General features: G+C 44.7%; 1 protein-coding gene across 4 annotated transcripts in view; it reads left to right on the forward strand.

Annotated features, from left to right (window-relative positions):
* Window positions 1–255: 255 nt before the first annotated feature.
* Erap1 (endoplasmic reticulum aminopeptidase 1) overlaps window positions 256–18573 on the forward strand; it is a 33284-nt gene continuing 14966 nt past the window's right edge. Inside the window, exons 1-6 of one of the 4 annotated variants that reach the window (XM_023708465.1) lie at window positions 256–405; window positions 7755–8295; window positions 11058–11196; window positions 15155–15289; window positions 17113–17233; window positions 17855–18009. In XM_023708465.1, the coding sequence (XP_023564233.1) occupies window positions 7772–8295; window positions 11058–11196; window positions 15155–15289; window positions 17113–17233; window positions 17855–18009 (1074 nt within the window). In that variant the 5' untranslated portion in view covers window positions 256–405; window positions 7755–7771. Of the gene's footprint in view, window positions 406–437; window positions 459–7754; window positions 8296–11057; window positions 11197–15154; window positions 15290–17112; window positions 17234–17854; window positions 18010–18573 lie in introns of those variants that run through there. The other 3 variants (XM_004625426.2, XM_023708476.1, XM_023708471.1) reach the window with 3 other exon arrangements.

Genomic DNA, 18573 nt, shown 5'->3' on the forward strand with positions numbered 1-18573 from the left:
GCAGGTGCCCCAGCTTCCCAAGTGAATCTGGGGTCCTGCTGCGTTAATGTGGTAACCACCAGGGGAAACTACCAAACCATGTCAAAAGAAACACTGGGGGGAGACGGACGGACGCACGGACACACAGAGAGAGACGCGAGAGCCCGGCTCCCCGAGGGCGTGCACTCCCCGCCCGACCCCGCAGCCCCCGGGCCTGCGGCGCGCTGCCCTGCAGGCTCCGCAGACCCCTCGCCCGACGCCGGCGCACCCCAGGCCTCCCCTCCGCCCGCTCCCGGGCCGGGCTCCCCGCGCAGCCCCGGCTTGCCAGGCCAGGCCTCACTTTCACTTTCAGTCCCGGGGCGGCGAGGTCGAGGCCGGTGGCTGCGCGAGGGTGAGCGGCGCGGCCGGGTCCCCAGGTAGAGCGCGGTGAGCGCCGGGACCCCTCGCCCCTGCGGGCTGGGGCGCGGGCAGGCGTCGGGGTCGGGTCGGGGTGCCAGGTCGGTCCCGGGCAGAGGGGAGCAGCGGCCCGCGCGTGCTGGCGCCGCCCCGCGTCCCTCCCTCCGGCCGCCTCGCCTGGCTGGGGCGCGGGCCGCAGAGGGCACAGCTCTCGGGGCTGCCAGGGGGGAGCCCGGCTTCGGGCTGCGCTCAGGGCCGGGGCGGGGAGCTGGCGGACCCTACCCACCCTGACCTCCTGATCCGTTCCCCCCTTCTCCTGGGCTCCTTGCCCGGCCCCTGCGGCCGCTGCTGCCTCCTCCCGGGCTTGGTTCGGGCAGAGGCTCTTGCAGAGCCCGACGGCAGCTTCCGGCCGGGGCCACTCGCTAGCAGGGCCCTGCAGGGAAAGGTGCACCCTTCCTTTGGGGTCTTGATGCAAGTTTTCTGTGTAGACACAGTTCGAAAAGAAAGGCCGCGTTTCCCCTTAGTCAGGATGTGGTCAGTCACTGAAAAATATTTAAAAAACAAAATTGGCATGTTACCATTACCCGTCAAGGATGTGGAAGTGTGCTGAGCACGTTGTCAGGTGGGCCAAAATAGAAACTTATGTTATTTTTTTTTAAATTCAAATTAATTCGACATTTAAATCATTTGTTCCTAGTGGCAAGCTATTTTCAGAGCTTTGACAGTCATTTCCTTGTTTAGAAATTTTGCATTGTCGCTTATGATTGATACAGGGGAATGAGACTCCTGACTGGAAAGGCACCTGGGCGAGTTCACGTCCTCTAAAACCTTAGAATGAATTTTAGGAACAAACGAAGTTTAACAGCAGAATATTTCTTGGCAAAGAAAGCTTCTGTCTGAGAGGAACAGAAGGGGGACCCTAGCAGGTTGCCCCAGAAGCTGTGTCTTCCAAGTTAAGGTGGAAAAAATGGGACATGAGATAGGGGTACATGAGGTAGGACAAAACTGTGCTCAACCAGTGGGATTATAAGCACCGTTGCTTAGATAGAATTGATTAAAGCCAGGATCAAATGGATAGGCCAGTCACATAGCAAGTGGGCATGAACATAGAACAGGACTTTCTGGGGTAGCCAGCCAGTAGTAGTCGGATTAATGACTCTTCCTGGCTTCTTCAGAGTGATGATCAATCCCAGACGCAAATCTTTAGGGAAGTCAGCATTTATTTGATCTTTGGTCTTTAGGTCTGGCCCACAGCAGGAGCATTTGTCCCTCTAGCAGTTACAAGGTATCTTGTCTTCTGTGTTATCTCCTTCCAGGGCCTAGCCCTGTCTGACGGCCTGTAATATTTCTATTGAACTCAGCTACCTGCAACATGACTTCTTTGGCGTTTGTCTCTTTAAAAAGAGACAAATAATCTGATTTCTTCCGGGCATGGGAAAAAGTTAAGTGTTACCAAGAGCAGCCCAAGGAAGGTTCACTGAAGATACTGACTGTGAACAGTATTTTGATGAGATGTCCTAAAGAAGAAGCCTTTTTAAGATTTCAAAGAAATACAGTCAATTATGAGAAAGTTCTTTAAAACCTTTACCTTTATAGTGTAAACCTGCATTCTACTGCTTGCCTGAATTTTCCTCTTGGATATCTCCGAGGCATCGTGAGTTAAATATTCTAAAAATGCATTTAAGATTCTTTCGCTCCCTTTAAAATCTGTTCCACTTCTGGTCCTCTCTATCTCCCAAAAGGGTAGCCCTAAACACCAGATCATTCTAGAAAAGGTAGCTAGGTCTGACTGACACAGGGGAAAGAAACACAAACCTGAAAGAGACCTGGGATGAGTTTGTGTTCTCTAAAAATCAAAGAATGAATTTTAGGAAAAACAGAGTTTAAGAGCAGAATATATTCACTGAGGGGAAAGAAAGCTTCTGTCTGAGAGAGGGACAGAAGGGGACCCCAGTGAGTTGCCAGGGAACCTGCATTTTCTAGGGATTTTTATAGTGCAAAACCAGAAAGTGAGGCGTGTCTAAGGTGGGAAACATAGGAAATTGCATGTGGGGGGATGAAAATATGGTCCACTAATAAGATTATAATTGCTCAGGCAAAATTGATTAAGTCAGGATCAAACGGAGAAGCGAGTTACACAACGAGCAGGCAAGAATGCAGAACGGGCTTTTCCTGTAGTGTGTTGGTTAGTGACTCCTCCTGACTTTTTAAGTAGGTACTTAGAATATCCATCCCTGTTGTCTATCCCTAGGAGGTATGTGGGTGCATTTGTTTGATCTCCTGTCTTGAGGTCTGGCCCATGTCAGAGGTGCCCATCTCTCTCCCACAGTTCCAAGGGCTCTTGTCTGCCATATTGTCTTTGAAGGCCCACCCCTGACTCACTGCCTATAATGTTTCTGTCTGATTCACTAATTTAGCTGCCTACAACATAACGATGACTATTTTCTCCCTCACCCTCCAGTTTTGCCCACCTTACAGAGAGTCTAGCCTCAAAGCCATAGGGCACTAGTCAACCTTGTCTTGGTGAAGGAGACCGACTAGTCTCTTAGCTACTGCTTTAGTTGATTTCTGCCCTCCATTCAGCAGCCAGAGCGATTGTATTGAAATGTGCATTGAGTCCTTAGACTTGGCGCTGAAGCCTTCTGGTAGGTTTACGTGGCTCTTAGAGGCATCAGAAATCCTTCGCAAGCCTGCAGAGCAGTGTGGGTCTGACTTCCGCCTTTTTACCAGGTGCCACCGCCCCACACACTCTGCATTTCCTGTTCCCTGGCCTTCATGACCAGTGCTTTCTACTGCCTCAGCCTGCCTGTGAATACATGCTGTGTCCTCTGTCCGGACATTTTCCTCCTTCTTCTTAGTTTATCCTCATTTGACCTATAAGTCTCATCAGAAAGCTGCCTTCATAATGTAAATTGGCCTGCTGTTCCTGTCTCTCTCTCTCTCTCTCTCTCTCTCTCTCTCTCTCTCTCTCTCTCTCTCTCTCTCTCTTTGGATTGAACCTATGGCCTTTGCACTAATCTCCATCTCCAGCCCTTTTTTTTCCTCATTTTGAGACAGGATTTCATTAAGCTGCTAAGTGGCCAAGCTCAGTTTGAATTCTCCATCTTCCTGCCTCAGCCTCCGACAGTGCTACGATTACAGGTGTGCACCACCATAGCCCAGTATGATTCTTTTGCATTGTGTGTGTGTGTGTGTGTGTGTGTGTGTGTGTGTGTGTGAATTCCTCCATACACACATACACAACCGTTGGCCACATTGACATAGATTCATATAAAAATATTAAAAACCTATCCTTCATGTAAACGCAGGGACCTGTGTTGTATACTATTGCTAGTATTCAGCAACGCAATTCACAGAATAAGCTCTGAAATATTTGTGGAATAAATGAAATTCTTTTAACAGCTTTAATCTTTGCAACAATTTTGTGAGGGAGGTACAGTGTTAATTATCTCATTTCACACATGATGAGAATGAAAGTGGGGCTAAGTAACCTCCTAAGGTCATACATTAGGTGGCTGATATAATTATGTGAGAGAGAGAGAGAGAGAGAGAGAGAGAGAGAGAGAGAGACAGAGAGAATCTCCACCTCTGTAGAAAGACAGCAGAGGCCGCCACTTCTTGGAGTTTTTAGCGAGGCAGTGTGCTGCCTTGGGTGCCTTGCAGACATGCAGAGGAGGAGGAGGAGGGAGTAGTGTCTGTGGGGAATGAGACTGGAAGGAGGATGCCTGGGTCTCTAACCACACGGGCTGTAATCTCACTTGCATTCTCTTTAGGGTGAACTTGGCCCGCTTACGTGAATGTTTCTTTGTTTCAGTTTCAGAATGTTTCTTTGTTTCAGTTTCGCCACCTCAAAAATGGAAACTGTTTCCTACCGGAGAGGCGTGACACACACGTACAGTGCTTGGCATTCCGTGGATGCATAGCAAATATTGGGTCTTTCTGTCTTTGATTCTGTCTCTTTAGATGCTATTGGAATATAACCTCAAGAAAAATTGCATTTTGCTTGAGGTGCTGCATATACTGATTCAGAGAGCCCTTGTTTTGAGTTGTATCTGTTTTGGAGAATTAATAATAATAAAATTCAACTCTTAGAGAACATCCAGAGCTATGGAGCGCTTTGTTTCAGGCTTACCAGATAGGAAGAGCTTCTGTTTCGAGGAACGAGCTAACCACACTGGAATATGATCACAGACTGTCAGGGATTGCAAAAGAATCTCATCTGTGAAACTCAGAATTCACAGCACTCAGTTTTCAACCAGTCCTTCCCATGTGCAGGATGCAGTTCTAGGTGCTGCGGGAAGCACAGCCACGCATATATTTTTGTTCTCAGGGAGTTTACGATACAGTGGGATGCATCACAAGTGCATCGATCATAGTATCACAAGGCTGGGGATAATGAGATGCGATGAAAAGATCGTAGAGAGTGTGAGTTTCAAAGGAAAAAGAATTCACTTGTGCCAGGATTTATTCAAAGAACAATTCCGTGAGACGCCTCACTTGAATTGGACCCTGAAAGACTGGAGAAAGTTGTTGTAGAAGGAACCCTTGAGGGAGGATATAGACAGAGCGAGAAGTGCTGGGCACTTTGGGGGATGAAGTCCATAGCACATCCTATAGTTGCGGCCAGGTTGGGGAGGTTTAAGATGCAGCTGCAGCTTTGGTTTTCCAGACTGCAGGAAGCAGGAGGTGGCGGTGAGGTACTATGTTTTAGGGAAATTGCTCCTTTTGATGACTTAGGAGAGGAAACTGCACCTCAGTGATTCACTCAGACATTCAGTGAATGCCTGTGATGTACCACATCAATAAGACAAGATCTTTGCCTTGAGGAGCTTATAATTCAGTAAAGAGAAACAGACATGTAAAAAATTAAGTCCACTAAAATGTTACAGGTTTGAAGATAGACTCTGCCCAGGATTCTATAGAATGCTAACTGGAGTGGATTACAATGGTTGATGCTGATTGTAAAATTCTTCCTACTGGTTAAATCAATACAATGCAGGTAACTTTCCTCTTAGGAAAGACCTAGTCTTTAGGAAGGTTTGCCTCATTTATCCATCGACTGTGAGTAAATTCATGCTGACATTTAGGCTGTGTGTGCTGCACTCCATTTTGGCTTTCTGAACTGAAAACCTCCTTGAGGTAACACCATGTTCTCACTCTCCTCATTGTGGCCCAAACCTTGCAAAGCCTTTGATGTGGGCCCCTCCACCCACCCCTGTAGCAGCCTCTGAGGCTTGCTGGCAGGCCAGGGGCATCTGGAGCTTTGAGAGCTTCTGTTTGGCTCCTGGAGGATGCCCATGCTTGAACCTGCCCTGTTATGAGCTGTCTGTTTTCTTGGAGCAAGGGCCGTACCCAGTAAGTTGCTGCTGCCAGAAATTCCGGATGGAAACAGTATACAAGTTCCCTTTGCTTTCCGGCCTCCTAACTTCAAAGGAAATTCATTTTGTCCCTGCCCTAGGATTCTGCCTGAAGAGGTGGAAGCAGACGCTCTTTACCATATTGGTATTTAAAGATTAATTTTCTACTCTAAATCGCTCCACTTCTTCATGGCTAGAATCATCCCTTTAATTGGTTTGTAGGCAAAAAGGCAAACAAGGTGCCTGGAAACCTGTTTTCCCTGCTTGTGTCTCCTTACTTTCTCTTCTGGGTAGTGCCTTTTGAACTGGGGCAGTGAAGTGTTCAGCCTGATCTCCTAGGTGGCAGTTTCCTGCAGGTCCTGCCCCTCTAGGGAGTGGCAGCCGCCTGATCTGTGTGCCTCGGAAGGGAGATGGGCAGGCAGTGAGTGCTGAGGGGAGGGTGCGCAGCAGGGATTGCTTTGAAATACTGAGAACCACTGACCTCTTAGAAAGGAAAACTTCTGTGTACCTCCGTCCTTTCGAGAGCGCCGCAGCATCGGATCACTGCTTTTCTTACATAGCCTGTGTGTCCTCGAGTCGAAGGAATTTGAGGGAATTAGAGCAAATTATCTGAGCTCACTTAATAGGAGTCCCTGCTTGCCAGCGTTCAGTACAGAGCAGTGTTTGCATATGAGAAAAGAATTACGCCTGATTCTCTGTGCATAAATTTTAACTCTTAAAATTCATATTGGTTTTGTCTCCCTTGCCCTTTAAAATGAAGTGCAGCGTGTGGCCCGCAACATGACTTTGAGCATTATCCTGGAATCCGTTCCCTCCTTCCCCTGAGAATAATGTGTTCCCTCAAGCCCTGGGGAGGTCCCCTTTGTCCATGTCAGTTGCCCATCTTCTCCCTTTGTGCTTTAGTTTCTCCCTGGCTCCTCCACCTACAGTATTCTGAAGGTCACCCTTCACTTCCAAGTCAGCCCCACACAGGCTGGTCTGGAATGAGGGTCCCTGAGGCGTCGCTACAGGCGGAATCACTCGCTGTGCAACAGCGCTCCACTTCTTCGTACCACCTGTTATTTTCATCCTTACAGTCCTCCACCTTTCTGTGCCATGCTTTATTGCTTGTGCATAAATGTTTGCTGACCTCCCAGAGTTTGAAGTCCTGAAGGGCAAGGACCCATGACCTGTGCTCTTACATTGCACTCTGTACTCGGCCCACAGCCGCATGTGTAGCAGGCTTCCATAGCTATAGGTTGAGAGAGAATCCTGGTGGTTGATAAGTGTGCCGCAAATTATTGCAATAAGTGCCATGAACTCGTAAGTCACTCTAGCATAAGTAAATATTAAGTTCACTTTTGGCACGACAATGTGACCAAGACACTCATGTGATTTAAGGCTGCCGTTACAGAGATTTGCCTTTTGGTCCCCTCAGCGTTCAGCATCTCAGTCTCTTCCCTGTGCTTTAGCGATTCTCTTTGGTGAGCCTGGTTAGTAACCAAGTCCCATGTTCCTGTGCGGAAGCTGGGAAGCCCACCACGTTGCTGCTGCTCTACTTGGTACTGTGCGCCTCAGCTCAGACATGAGACTTCATTCTAGTGAGGTTGCAGCCATCGGAGCCCCTGAATTCCAGCACAGGAGACAACTTACTCTGAGTTCCAGTGCCAGTGAAGTTCTTTGAGGAAGTGCTCCCCCGATGTGCTTCCTGCTGACCATCTTTACCTGTTTTATGAACCTATTTTCCCCAGATTCCTGCAACTCGGGGACCATTATTGAACTACTTAATATCCTCTCATAATTCTTCTTCTGCCTTCATCAACTAGACCTTGTTCTGCTGCATTCCACTAGGTGTTAATATTGTTACTGACCATTTTCTCTGGTGATTAATAAGGAGGGTAATTTTACTTTCAGGAAAACATCTAGTATTTTTGAAAGTTTTTAACTATATCTGTTAATGCTGGATAGATAAATTCTGATAGTAGGTATTTGATAGCACTTTAATGACTTTTAATTTTGCTTTTTATACATTTGTGGTTCTAGGTACTTTGAGCAGGAAGATGGTGTCTCTAGCGCTCAAGTGGCCTCTCACAAGAGAGTCGTTTCTGCTCCCCTCACTAACTCTCTTAGCTGTGTCAACGCTTTCATGGTGTCAGCACAGCGACACTACAGCTCCGGAAGCTAGGGATGGATCTCCATTTCCTTGGAACAAAGTGCGACTCCCTGAGTACGTCATCCCAGTTCACTATGACCTCATGATCCACGCAAACCTCAGCACGCTCAACTTCTGGGGCACAACGGAAATAGAAGTCACAGCCAGCCAGCCCACCAGTGCCATTATCCTGCATAGCCACAACCTGCAAATTTTTAAAGCCACCCTCAGGAGAGGAGCGGGACAGGGGCCATCCGAGGAACCGCTGAGGGTCCTGGAAAATCCCCTCCATGAACAGGTGGCTCTTCTAGCTCCTCAGCCCCTCCTCGTTGGATTTCCATACATAGTTAGTATTGACTACACCGGCAATCTGTCTGATACCTTCCACGGATTCTATAAAAGCACCTACAGGACCAAGCAGGGCGAAGTGAGGTAACTTTAGCATTTGAAGTTTCAAGGGCTGCCTGTATTATGTTATTTTACTTTGTTTTTAAACTCTCTTTGGTGTTGGTTTTTGCATTTTATTTATAATGTTAACATCGAGCAGTGGTTTGTTTGTTTTTTTTTTCCTTGCTTTTTTGAATCTCATTTTTCTTTCTATAGTAACCAGGTTTTCTTTCCTCCAGCTCTATGAGACAACTGTCTGTTTATCAAACTAGATTTGAGGCATGCCAAGTATTTCTAATTCTTTTTGTTAGGCATTAAAGTACCACAAAGTGTATCCCTTAAAAATGAAAAGACATTAGCCATCATGGTGGTGTGCGCCATCATCCTCTGGGAGGCAGAGGAAGGAAGGGCTCGAGTTTTCTGGTCCATTTACTTACATAGTAGAACCCTGCCTAAAAATGAAAATAAATATAATTTTAAAAAGAACTGGGGAAGTATCAAAATACAAGGGAATTGGGTTCAGTCTCCGGAGCCATAAAAAGTGGGGAGAGGAACACTTATTTTCTCACAATTTTAGAGACTAGAAATCTGAAATCAAGGCGACAGCACACCCAGGTCTGTCTGACTCTGAATTCAATTGCTCTTGCCTCTTCCTAGCATCTGGTGCTGGCCATGTGGCCCTGACACTCTGTGGCCTCTCAACTGCATCACTGCTGTGCTGTGACATGACCACTCTCTCTGTGTTTCCCTGTGTCCAGATTTTCATCATTTTATTAGGGTGCCATATGGGGGACTTGGCCTGAGCCCCTAATCTCCTAAAATGGGTTATAGTGAAGGTTTTAATAAATAGATAAGTAATACAGTTTTGTGGGAGTCCAGGAAGGTCAGAATTCATGAGGAGCTAAGACAGAGACTTCTCTAGACCACCAGTATTCGCTTGGTTCCAAAGCAGGGTGTGTGTCGAGAACTGCAAAGGCCCACGAGCCTGACCAGGCTTTGAGAAGTTAGAACAAAGACAGTAAATCTTGCCAATTAAGGGAACTGTCTATCTCCAAGGTTGGCTGTTGTAGTGCTCTTGAATCCTTTGAGTGAAAGCCTTACATGGTCTGGAGTCTGTGAATCCAGAGAACACTGCAGTCAGCAGCTCAACTCTGACGCAGCCTGGACCCCACCAGTGCCAGACATCCTGGTTCAAGTCCCGGCCTGAGGGCTCCATTGTAACTTTATTTCATTTGCATACACACACCATTTCCAAATGAGAAAGAGAGAGGAGGTAAGGACATCAAAGTACCATTGGAAGGGATGCAGTTCAGCCCATACAGCCCATTAGAAGAAACATTTTCAGTTAAAACATTTTTAGAGATTTCCATTATCTTGTTTTGGTCCTGTTTTAAGGAGAAGATGTATATTTTTCCTAATGAGAAGATGAATTTGAGGAATTTTATGCTAAATTTTAACATTAAAATTTCTTGTCAATTATACTGATTTGATATTATTTTATCAAGGTGAGAAGTCAGGTGCAACCAAAAGAATTTCTAAAAAATAAAGTTTATGCCAAATAAAGCCCCGTCTCAGAGAACTACTACTTCTGCTTCAGGGAAACATTCTTTCAAACTTGTCTCCAGATTTATATTTTATTTATGCATTTTACTTTCTGTTTTATAAGGGAGTTTTAAAAAGTTTAATATATTGGAAAGATGTTTCACAGTAATGGTTATTGTTATGCATGACATTCACAGTTTTATTAGCATGCTTATATGTTAATTTATGTAACTAGTCTCCCAGGAGTGAAATTGTCTCCAACTTTTTAGTATTAGAAATTATTTGATGAACATTCTTAAAAATCATCTTTTTAAATCTCTAGAAGTAAAATTGGTAAGTCAAACAATCTACAAGCTTCTGATAGCCCTGGCTGTATTTTTCCACCACTAATCATGCTATGTATTAGCATGGAATCTTCCTTATTTATTTATTTTTAAATTTTACCTATTTGGTACAGGGCCTCACTATTCAGCTCAGACTTGTAGTGATCCTCCTGTCTCAGCCTCCTCAGGGCTGAGATCACGGGATGCGTCACCACGCCTGGTCTTGGTGGATGGCTTGGCACCTGGGGTGGGGCCAGCACGGCATGGGGTACCAGGAATCAAACCTGGGTCCTTGTGCTTGCCTAGGCAGGTGCTTAGACCACTGAGCTATTTCTTCAGCCTAGAATCTTCCTTATTTGTACCACTTTAATGAATAAGAAAGTTGAAAAACTTTTGATATATTTGCTAATGGTTTTTGCTTTTGTAAATTGCCTGTTTCTGACCTTTGTCTAAGATTCCACCAGATCACTAGATATGTTCTTGCTATTTTTTTAAGAATTCACTGGTTCTTAGGCTATCAACTTTTTTTTTTTAATGTATTTAGTGCAAGGTCTACAGGGTACAGGGTCTCACTACACAGATCAGACTCAGTGATTCTCCTGTTTTCAGCCTCCAAAGTGCTGGGATTACAGGTGTGCACCACCACGCCTAGTCTCAGTCACCATCTCAGTTTGCTCTGGGTTAGGGCTGGCTCAGCACCCTTAGGCTGTTAACTCTTCCTCGGATATTTCTGTAGGAATCTCCCCAGTGGTTTGTCTTTTAACTTAGTTTATATAAGCTTTTGTCATATAAAATACTTTTTTTCTTTTATGTTTTAAAAATACTCATTGAGTAATGAAATCAGTCATATCTTAACTTCAGAAATTAAAAAAAAAGAAGTGACACTGAGTTTGGATGTCTGGCACATCACGCTCTGTTTTAGTTCCCTTTCTGTGATTGTAGGGTACTCGCCTCCACACAGTTTGAACCCATTGCCGCTAGAATGGCCTTTCCCTGTTTTGATGAGCCTGCCTTCAAAGCGAGTTTCTCCATCCGGATCAGAAGGGAGCCAAGGCACGTGGCCATCTCCAACATGCCCCTGGTGAGTCTGAAGCGTGCATCCAAGTGCAGGGCAATCGAGGCATTCGCTGTGGCTCCAGTGCCCCTGGAGCAGCCAGCAGCCATTTGAGTTGGGTTTGTTCTATCCCCTCACAGATAGTTGCTAACTTTTCTTTTTCATTTCTAGCCTATACACTTGTTTGTGTTAAGCTACCATGTATTTACACTCAAAGAAAGAATTTCTCCTAAAAAATTTGAGATTTCAGGAAGAATGACATTCCAGGTGATCAAGGCTGATTGGAGGGAAATCATGTAAGGAATCTGGATGGAGTTTCCCTTAGTGAAACACTTCCACCCATCCTTATGCAATCATTTAAAAGGATCTTAAACAAAAATGCTTTGTCAAATAAGGTCGTATTTTTAGTCTATAGACTTTTGGGGTAATTTCCATGTAGTATATACTATAAGTAACAAAAACTATACAATTTATATTGCAAAACTGGACAGACAGAAAAACAGTCTTTTCACAGGATATCATGATGCTGGATTTCAAATAATATAGATGGATATCCCCTTAAAAGAAGCCAGTATTGTCCAGTTTCAAAGCAGATGTTGACAGTATCCCTCTGATTTTTAAACATAGTGAGATGACCAAGGTAAAGCTAAAAAAAAATCGTTCATCACCGTCATTATCCTACAATGTGGCAGCTTACACAGCGTCAAGGGGGCTCTTCTTCAGCTGTGTGTACTGACCTAGCAAGAACAGGTTTTGTTCAGAGCAGCTCATTATGGATGAAAACAGATGTAACAGAGCTCTCCCAGAGCCCTAAATGGCATCTAGCTTCGTTCCTATAATGGCCAAGGATGAAGAACACTGATTGCTGCATGCTGGCTTCTCAGCCTTACAGCTTTTATCCACCTGGGAATACCTTAGGGATCCTTTCCTCAGAGAAGATTATGGCCCCTCCTAAAGGACTGTCCTCCAGCGAAAGTGCTCTTTTGTGAATCCCATCAGCCAAGAACGTTGGTCGCTGTTCCCAACATCGCTGTTCCCAGTTACTTTTCTCATTGCTGAGACAAAATACCTGACACCCAGAATTAAAGGAGGAAAGGGTTATTTAGACCACAGTTTGGAGGTTTCAATCCATAATCAGCTGGCTCTAAGTCACGTGGTGTGGCAGTCGGGCAGCTGTTCATGATGGCAAAAGACAACAAAAGCAACAGGAGTGAAAAGGTGGAGAGAGCAAGCCTCTTTTTCTCCCTTGTATTATGAGCCGCATGCCCTTTTCTCTTCCACAGGTTCAGGGTGTTTGCAAAGCGAGGCTCTGGCTCCCTGCTGAGTCACTTAGTTAAACTTCTCAACTTCTCAGGGTGACACAATGAATCAACCCTTACAACATCCTAGGGCACAAACAGCCTCCCTAGGGCATGTCCTCGACACCCTAGCTTGTAGAACTGCTTACTTAATTAAACTTTTCAAGTTGTCACAATATATCAACCATTACAGTAGGAGAAGCCAGAATATAATTATGCTACTTTCTTCATTTAAATTGACATGGAGAATGTGGGGTGGATTAATTCATGGTGAACCTGGGACACCTACCTGAACTGAGTCAGTGTGGCTGTGGGTGTGGAAGACCCATGTGAGGACGGTTGCCAACAGCAGAAAGAGAACTGGAGGGGAAGATGCTTATGCTGTTGACTGTCCTGGAGTCTGGTATGAACTCAGCTGTTGCCATCTTTGGAGGAGCTCACATTCTCGCTGTCACTGAGGATGGCTGCAGTCCTCTTCATGGGAACTCTGGTCCTTACTTGTTCGCCTTGCTTCTTCGCTGCATTACAGATCCCTCAGCCTGCTGGCAGAGATCTTTCACCCTGCTAGCACAGCGTTTCTAGCTTCCACCACTGACCTCTGGGCCTTCCCAGTGCCGGTGCTTGATACAGACTTGCATGAGACACGGCGGGCTCTCGGGAGAGCACTGCCATGGGCTCACGGTCTCCAGCTGGACTGCAGCAGGACAGTGCCATGCAGGACACTGCCTCAGCTGGATTCTTTTTTTTTCTTTATTTTTTTAATTAATTTTAATGAGAAAAAATAGCAATGAAACAGTTTCAAAACAGGTTAGTAGAACAGTTACAATAATTAATACATTGCATGTTGTCTTCACGGTAGTTATTCTGAATACAAGATGCAAACATGATATCTTGTCTAAACAATATTAGGAAAAACCTTTCTTCTCATTGAACTGAGAGAAAGTAGCTGTGTATCTAAGAGAAAGTAACTGTATACTCAGCTGGATTCTTTGATTCTCTCGCATGTGCTCAGATCTCTAGCACTCCTGTGCATTTGATATTTTTGGTGATTATTACAAAATAATCCTTTAAATCAAATGTCCTGCATTAAATCAATTCCCTTGAAAAAGCATGAGTGCAACAATATGCCTTTTCAAATTACAATCATTTCCCCCCCGTTATATTATGACATCACACTGTGCAACAGGAATGCCATTCTCCGAGTGCCACAGATCCAGCAGAACGAAGGACGGGAAGCAGATGTGCAAGAGGTTGAAGGCCTCGCAGGACTAGTGGGGATAGCTGTAGGCTTGCAGTGAAATGACTGGAAGCTCTGGAGAGTCTGTAAGGTGCTGACTATTCCAAACCCTGCTTTCCAGGCCAGGAGTACAGGTCAGTGGCACAAAAGCCTGCCTGGCAAGCCCAAGGTCCTGAGTTCAATTCTGCTACCAAAAGTAAATAAATAAATAAACAAATAAATCCTGATATCCAGGATCCACGTGTTAAGAATAGGAAAGTCTCTAATGTAATCTTATCAATTGAACATTATAATTGTCATGGCCCAAATATAATAGGAGTAGCCTGACTCCTGGTTGCAGGGATGGAGTCAAGAGGAAATGGCGGGGGAATCAAATACTGTACTGTGGAACCTCCCAGGGTTCAGGCAGTGAGTGAGCAGGAATGGATCATACTTAAATTTGAGTTAGTATGCTGAAAATTTTGGTGGAGATAAATAGAAGACATTTTAAAAAATACTCTGGAATGTTTTAAGTGGAAATCTAGGTTATGTGGAAGAATCAGTTTAAGTGACCAAAAGCAGCTGTGGCTGGTGGCTGTTATGGAGAAGACTGAAGGCACAGAAATAGAGATGGCTTGTGGTCACAGAAAGCGTGGCTGTCCACTCCTCCAAGATCTCAGTCCAGCACTCGCTGATTCGGAGGCATCCGATCTTCCCCGCAAGAGCAGATCTCTTAGACCGCATCCTCCTCAACCCCAGAGTATCTGCACAGCCATTCCCTGAACGCCCTGAGTGCCAGTGAAGCCAATCCGAGTCTGGAAGGAATTTGGCAGATCAGACCAGATGTAGATGACTTTCAGTTGTAGAGGAAATCCCCTGTTCTTTTTAGGTGGTTCATGGGTATGTATTTGTCCAGTGTAGAGTATACTAGACTTCTCATTTCCAGTTAATTCTCAGCCCTCAATTTAAGGATAAGTGCAGGATGTTTGGGCAAGCCCAGCCATCTCAGCTTTGCCTTGCCCCATCAGTGTCATCAGTCCACATGTGCCACAGATAAGTAAGTTTGCATTCATCTGAATTACTTAAGAGAATTCACAGTTCAGCTTTATGAATATAGTAAAAACCCCTGGATCGTGTAGAGGTGAATTTTGTGGCATGTGAATTATATCTCAATTAAGAAAAAAAATGATAAAATGGTGTGATCCTAGTATACAAATTATAATCAGGCATTAGAGAAATTTTAAAGGAATTATGGAAATGTCATGCCATATGCTTCGTTGGCTAGCTGGCTCTGACCTTGCTTCTGGTTATAACGTTCTACAGTTTGGAAGTACACATGGAAGCCTAAGCAGGGAATCTCTGGCTGTGTGTCATGCCATATGTTGGGTAATTGGGGAAATTATTCGTTATAATTTGTTAAGAGTGTTTGAATAATTGGATTACTTGATAATCTGAATTGCTTGGCTTTTAGGTGAAATCTGTGACTATTGCCGAAGGACTCATAGAAGACCATTTTGATGTCACTGTGAAGATGAGCACCTACCTGGTGGCCTTCATTATTTCAGATTTTGAGTCTGTCAGCAAGATGACCAAGAGTGGAGTGAAGGTGAACCCGTGATGGACAAATGGGGTGACCAACTAGATCTGAGTTGTCCTGGGTTTAAAGCTTGCATCCTGGAAACCCTCTCAATCCTGAGCGATAGAGGCTGGTTGGAGGCTCCCTGGTCACAGATGTTCATTTTTACAATGAAGGTCTAATACCAAACCTACGTACGAAGAGAGCAGCTTGCTTGAGTTATATTCTACCTGGACCCACCACTAACTGGCTCTGACCTTGGCCCTACGATGGTTTCTGAAAACCACCACCAATTGCTTCTGGATATAACTTTTTATAGTTTGGAGTACATGAAAGGCTGAGCAGGGGATCTCTGGCTCTGTATTATAGAGAAGTAAGATAAAGTCTCTGGCTTGGAGTAAGGCTTGGTGGGGAGAATATTTGGACCAGGGAATTTTGAATACTGGCAAAAAAGTTAGTTATTCATTGATTATTTGCCCCTGGTCTGCATCCTATTGCACAATGAACAAACTATATAACTGTATCACAGCCCCAAATACAAATAGGCTTTTTTGGAACAGAGGAGAGGATTCATTATTGTGTAGATGTTCATATATATGTGTGCTGGTTTTCCTGGAGGCCTGAATAACTGAGGCTTCTCTGCTGTTGCCTTTTGCTCTTCCGGTGCTGTGGCTTGAGATATCTTTACTTATATGGGGATTTGAAGGTGGTATCTAAGCTTGCGTGAAACCTTCTTCTACAGCTGTGAAATTATTAGCAAGGGCACTGGTATTTTGGCTACCTTTCTGAATCTTTTGTAAACGATTATTTTCATAATGTTTGCTTTATACTAATTTATTTTAGTTCTTCTATTTCTTTCTCTTTTTTCTGTATTTGGTGCCAGGTCTCATTATGCAGCTCTGACTCCTAGTGACCCTCCTGTTTTAATCCTCCCCAGTGCCGGGATTACAGGTGTGCACCACCATACCTGGTCTCAGTTCTATTTCATTCTTTCTTTTTAAAGGTTTATGTATTTATTTATTTATTTATTTAGGTGGAACCAGGGATTGAACTCAGACCCTTGCACTTGCCAGGGAAGCGCTTATTCTACTGAGCCATCTCCCCGGCCCCTCTTCTAGATCTTAAAAGAGATTAAACATGTATTTTATATTCTTTGGCAGTGGTTCCATGTCAAGCCAGGAACACTTGACATGAGATTGTTGGCTTGGGGTTCTTGGACTGCCCGGTCACTGAGCACTCAGCTGCTAAACACTATGAGAATTAACTTGTAGCTACCATTTCTCTAAGGAAGTTTCCTGTTCTCCTTTATACCATGCCAAAGTTCGAATAGACTGGATTTTTGTTTGTTTGTTTATTTGTTTGTTTTCAGTTTCCCAGTGTGTGGGGTGGTTATTTCTACTTTACCTTTAACCCAAGGGTGTGGCCTTTAGCATCTGTCTTTGTACACACATTGGCCTCCCCAGCTGGGGCAGGCCCTGGACTGCATCCCTTATCCCTCAAGTCTTTCAGTGCTCTGAGCTCTGTCCACCTGGGCTGGAGAGGTATCCACAGGAGGAGAGCTGCCCTCGGTGCCCTGCTGACTTTTGGCTTCTCCATCTCCTTCTTTCTTTGCCACCTTAAAAGCACATTTCAGAAAACAGCTTTTGTACATATTGTGCAGCACTGGTGGTGGTTTTCAGGAATGAGGGTAACTAGGAGTCATCCGCATTAAGACAAAAATGAAATACCATATTGTCTTCTTTCCTAGGTACACCCCCCTCCCTCAGTCTGAAGCCATCAATGTCAGTGTTTGTTGTAGTTGTGTGGAGAAGCCACTCTGGAATTTGACTGTTTTTCTATGTCTTTCCCTTTAGGTCTCTGTGTATGCCGTGCCGGATAAGATAAACCAAGCAGGTTATGCTCTAGATGCTGCGGTGACTCTTCTAGAATTTTATGAGGATTATTTCAGCATACCGTATCCTTTACCCAAGCAAGGTGAGGATCTTGCTCGGATATGACAAGGTAGCATTTGATGACCTCAGTTAAGGACTCCATTCCTAGGATGGTGCCTCCCCATGATTTTCCCAGCAGCCCCAGCGAGTGTCCAAAGACTGATGCCTCTGAGCATCTTCTCACCTCTCATCTGTCTAATGACCTTCCAATGCCAATCAAAGCAGATCTCCATTTGTGACCTAGGCACTGTTTTACCTTCAGATATAGTATAAGAAAATCTATAATTTTCCTTCTTATAGAGCCTTTTCAACTGTTGTATTTGCTTCGTAAGTATATGTGTGTGTTGGGCATCCAAAGTAGAATGGATTACTGAGATAATTATTCAGATTTGTTTTTAACCCCAAATCTGGTGATCAGGGAGCTCAAAAAGGGATCAAGAGGCCAGAGGCACAAGGCAGACTGGAGCTCAGTGGTAAAATGACTGAGTCACTGAAGCCCTTATTTTTAGCACTGAAAAATGTCCTCCCTGGCTGGAGCTGTGCAATGCTGCTCAGGCTGTGTTCCTTGTTTTTTGTCCTAATGCCTCCTTCACTGTGATGCTTATTGGTCTGGGTGAATGTGTGGCTCTGACCCTGGTAACGTATCTTGTTACTTCTTCCCAAGATCTTGCTGCTATTCCTGACTTTCAGTCTGGTGCCATGGAAAACTGGGGCCTGACAACATACAGAGAATCTGCTCTGCTGTTTGATGTGGAGAAGTCTTCTGCACGCAATAAGCTTGGCATCACCATGATCGTGTCCCATGAACTTGCTCACCAGGTACTCAGGCTGAAGCACACTTAGAAAAGTGTTGTTGAATGTTTGTATCGCTGTTGTAGGATAAAAGAGATGATGCATAGTGTCTTACTTATCCTTCTGTCATTCCTGAGACAAAATACCCAATACTCAAAATTAAAGGAGGGAAGATTTATTTTTTGCTCACAGTTTTTAGTGGTTTCAGTCCTGACTGGGCTGGCTCCAAGGCAGGGCAGCATGGTGGAGGGGCATCACAGAGGAGAAACAGCTCATGGTGGACAGAGGGCAGCAAAGCAGGCAAGAGATACATCGCTTTCTGTCTCTTATATTTTATCCAGTCTACTAGGAGTTGGCTGGTGCCAAACCAGTCAGTGGACTGATTTAGCAATCACCCCCTTGATCCTAACACCCTTATTCTTAGAGTTGCACTATGTATGAATCAATCACACTCACTAGATTCAGCCATCTCTGAAAAAAAAAAACCCACCTATGACTGCATAAAGCTTTGGGGAGACATCTACATAAAGGCCATCACAATATATTTATAGTATTTGTATTTCTCATAGCAAAATTGCTCATTTGAAGCAC

This window comes from Octodon degus, unplaced genomic scaffold (genome assembly GCF_000260255.1).
Source record: "Octodon degus isolate 3935 unplaced genomic scaffold, OctDeg1.0 scaffold00009, whole genome shotgun sequence".
Lineage (NCBI taxonomy): Eukaryota > Metazoa > Chordata > Mammalia > Rodentia > Octodontidae > Octodon > Octodon degus.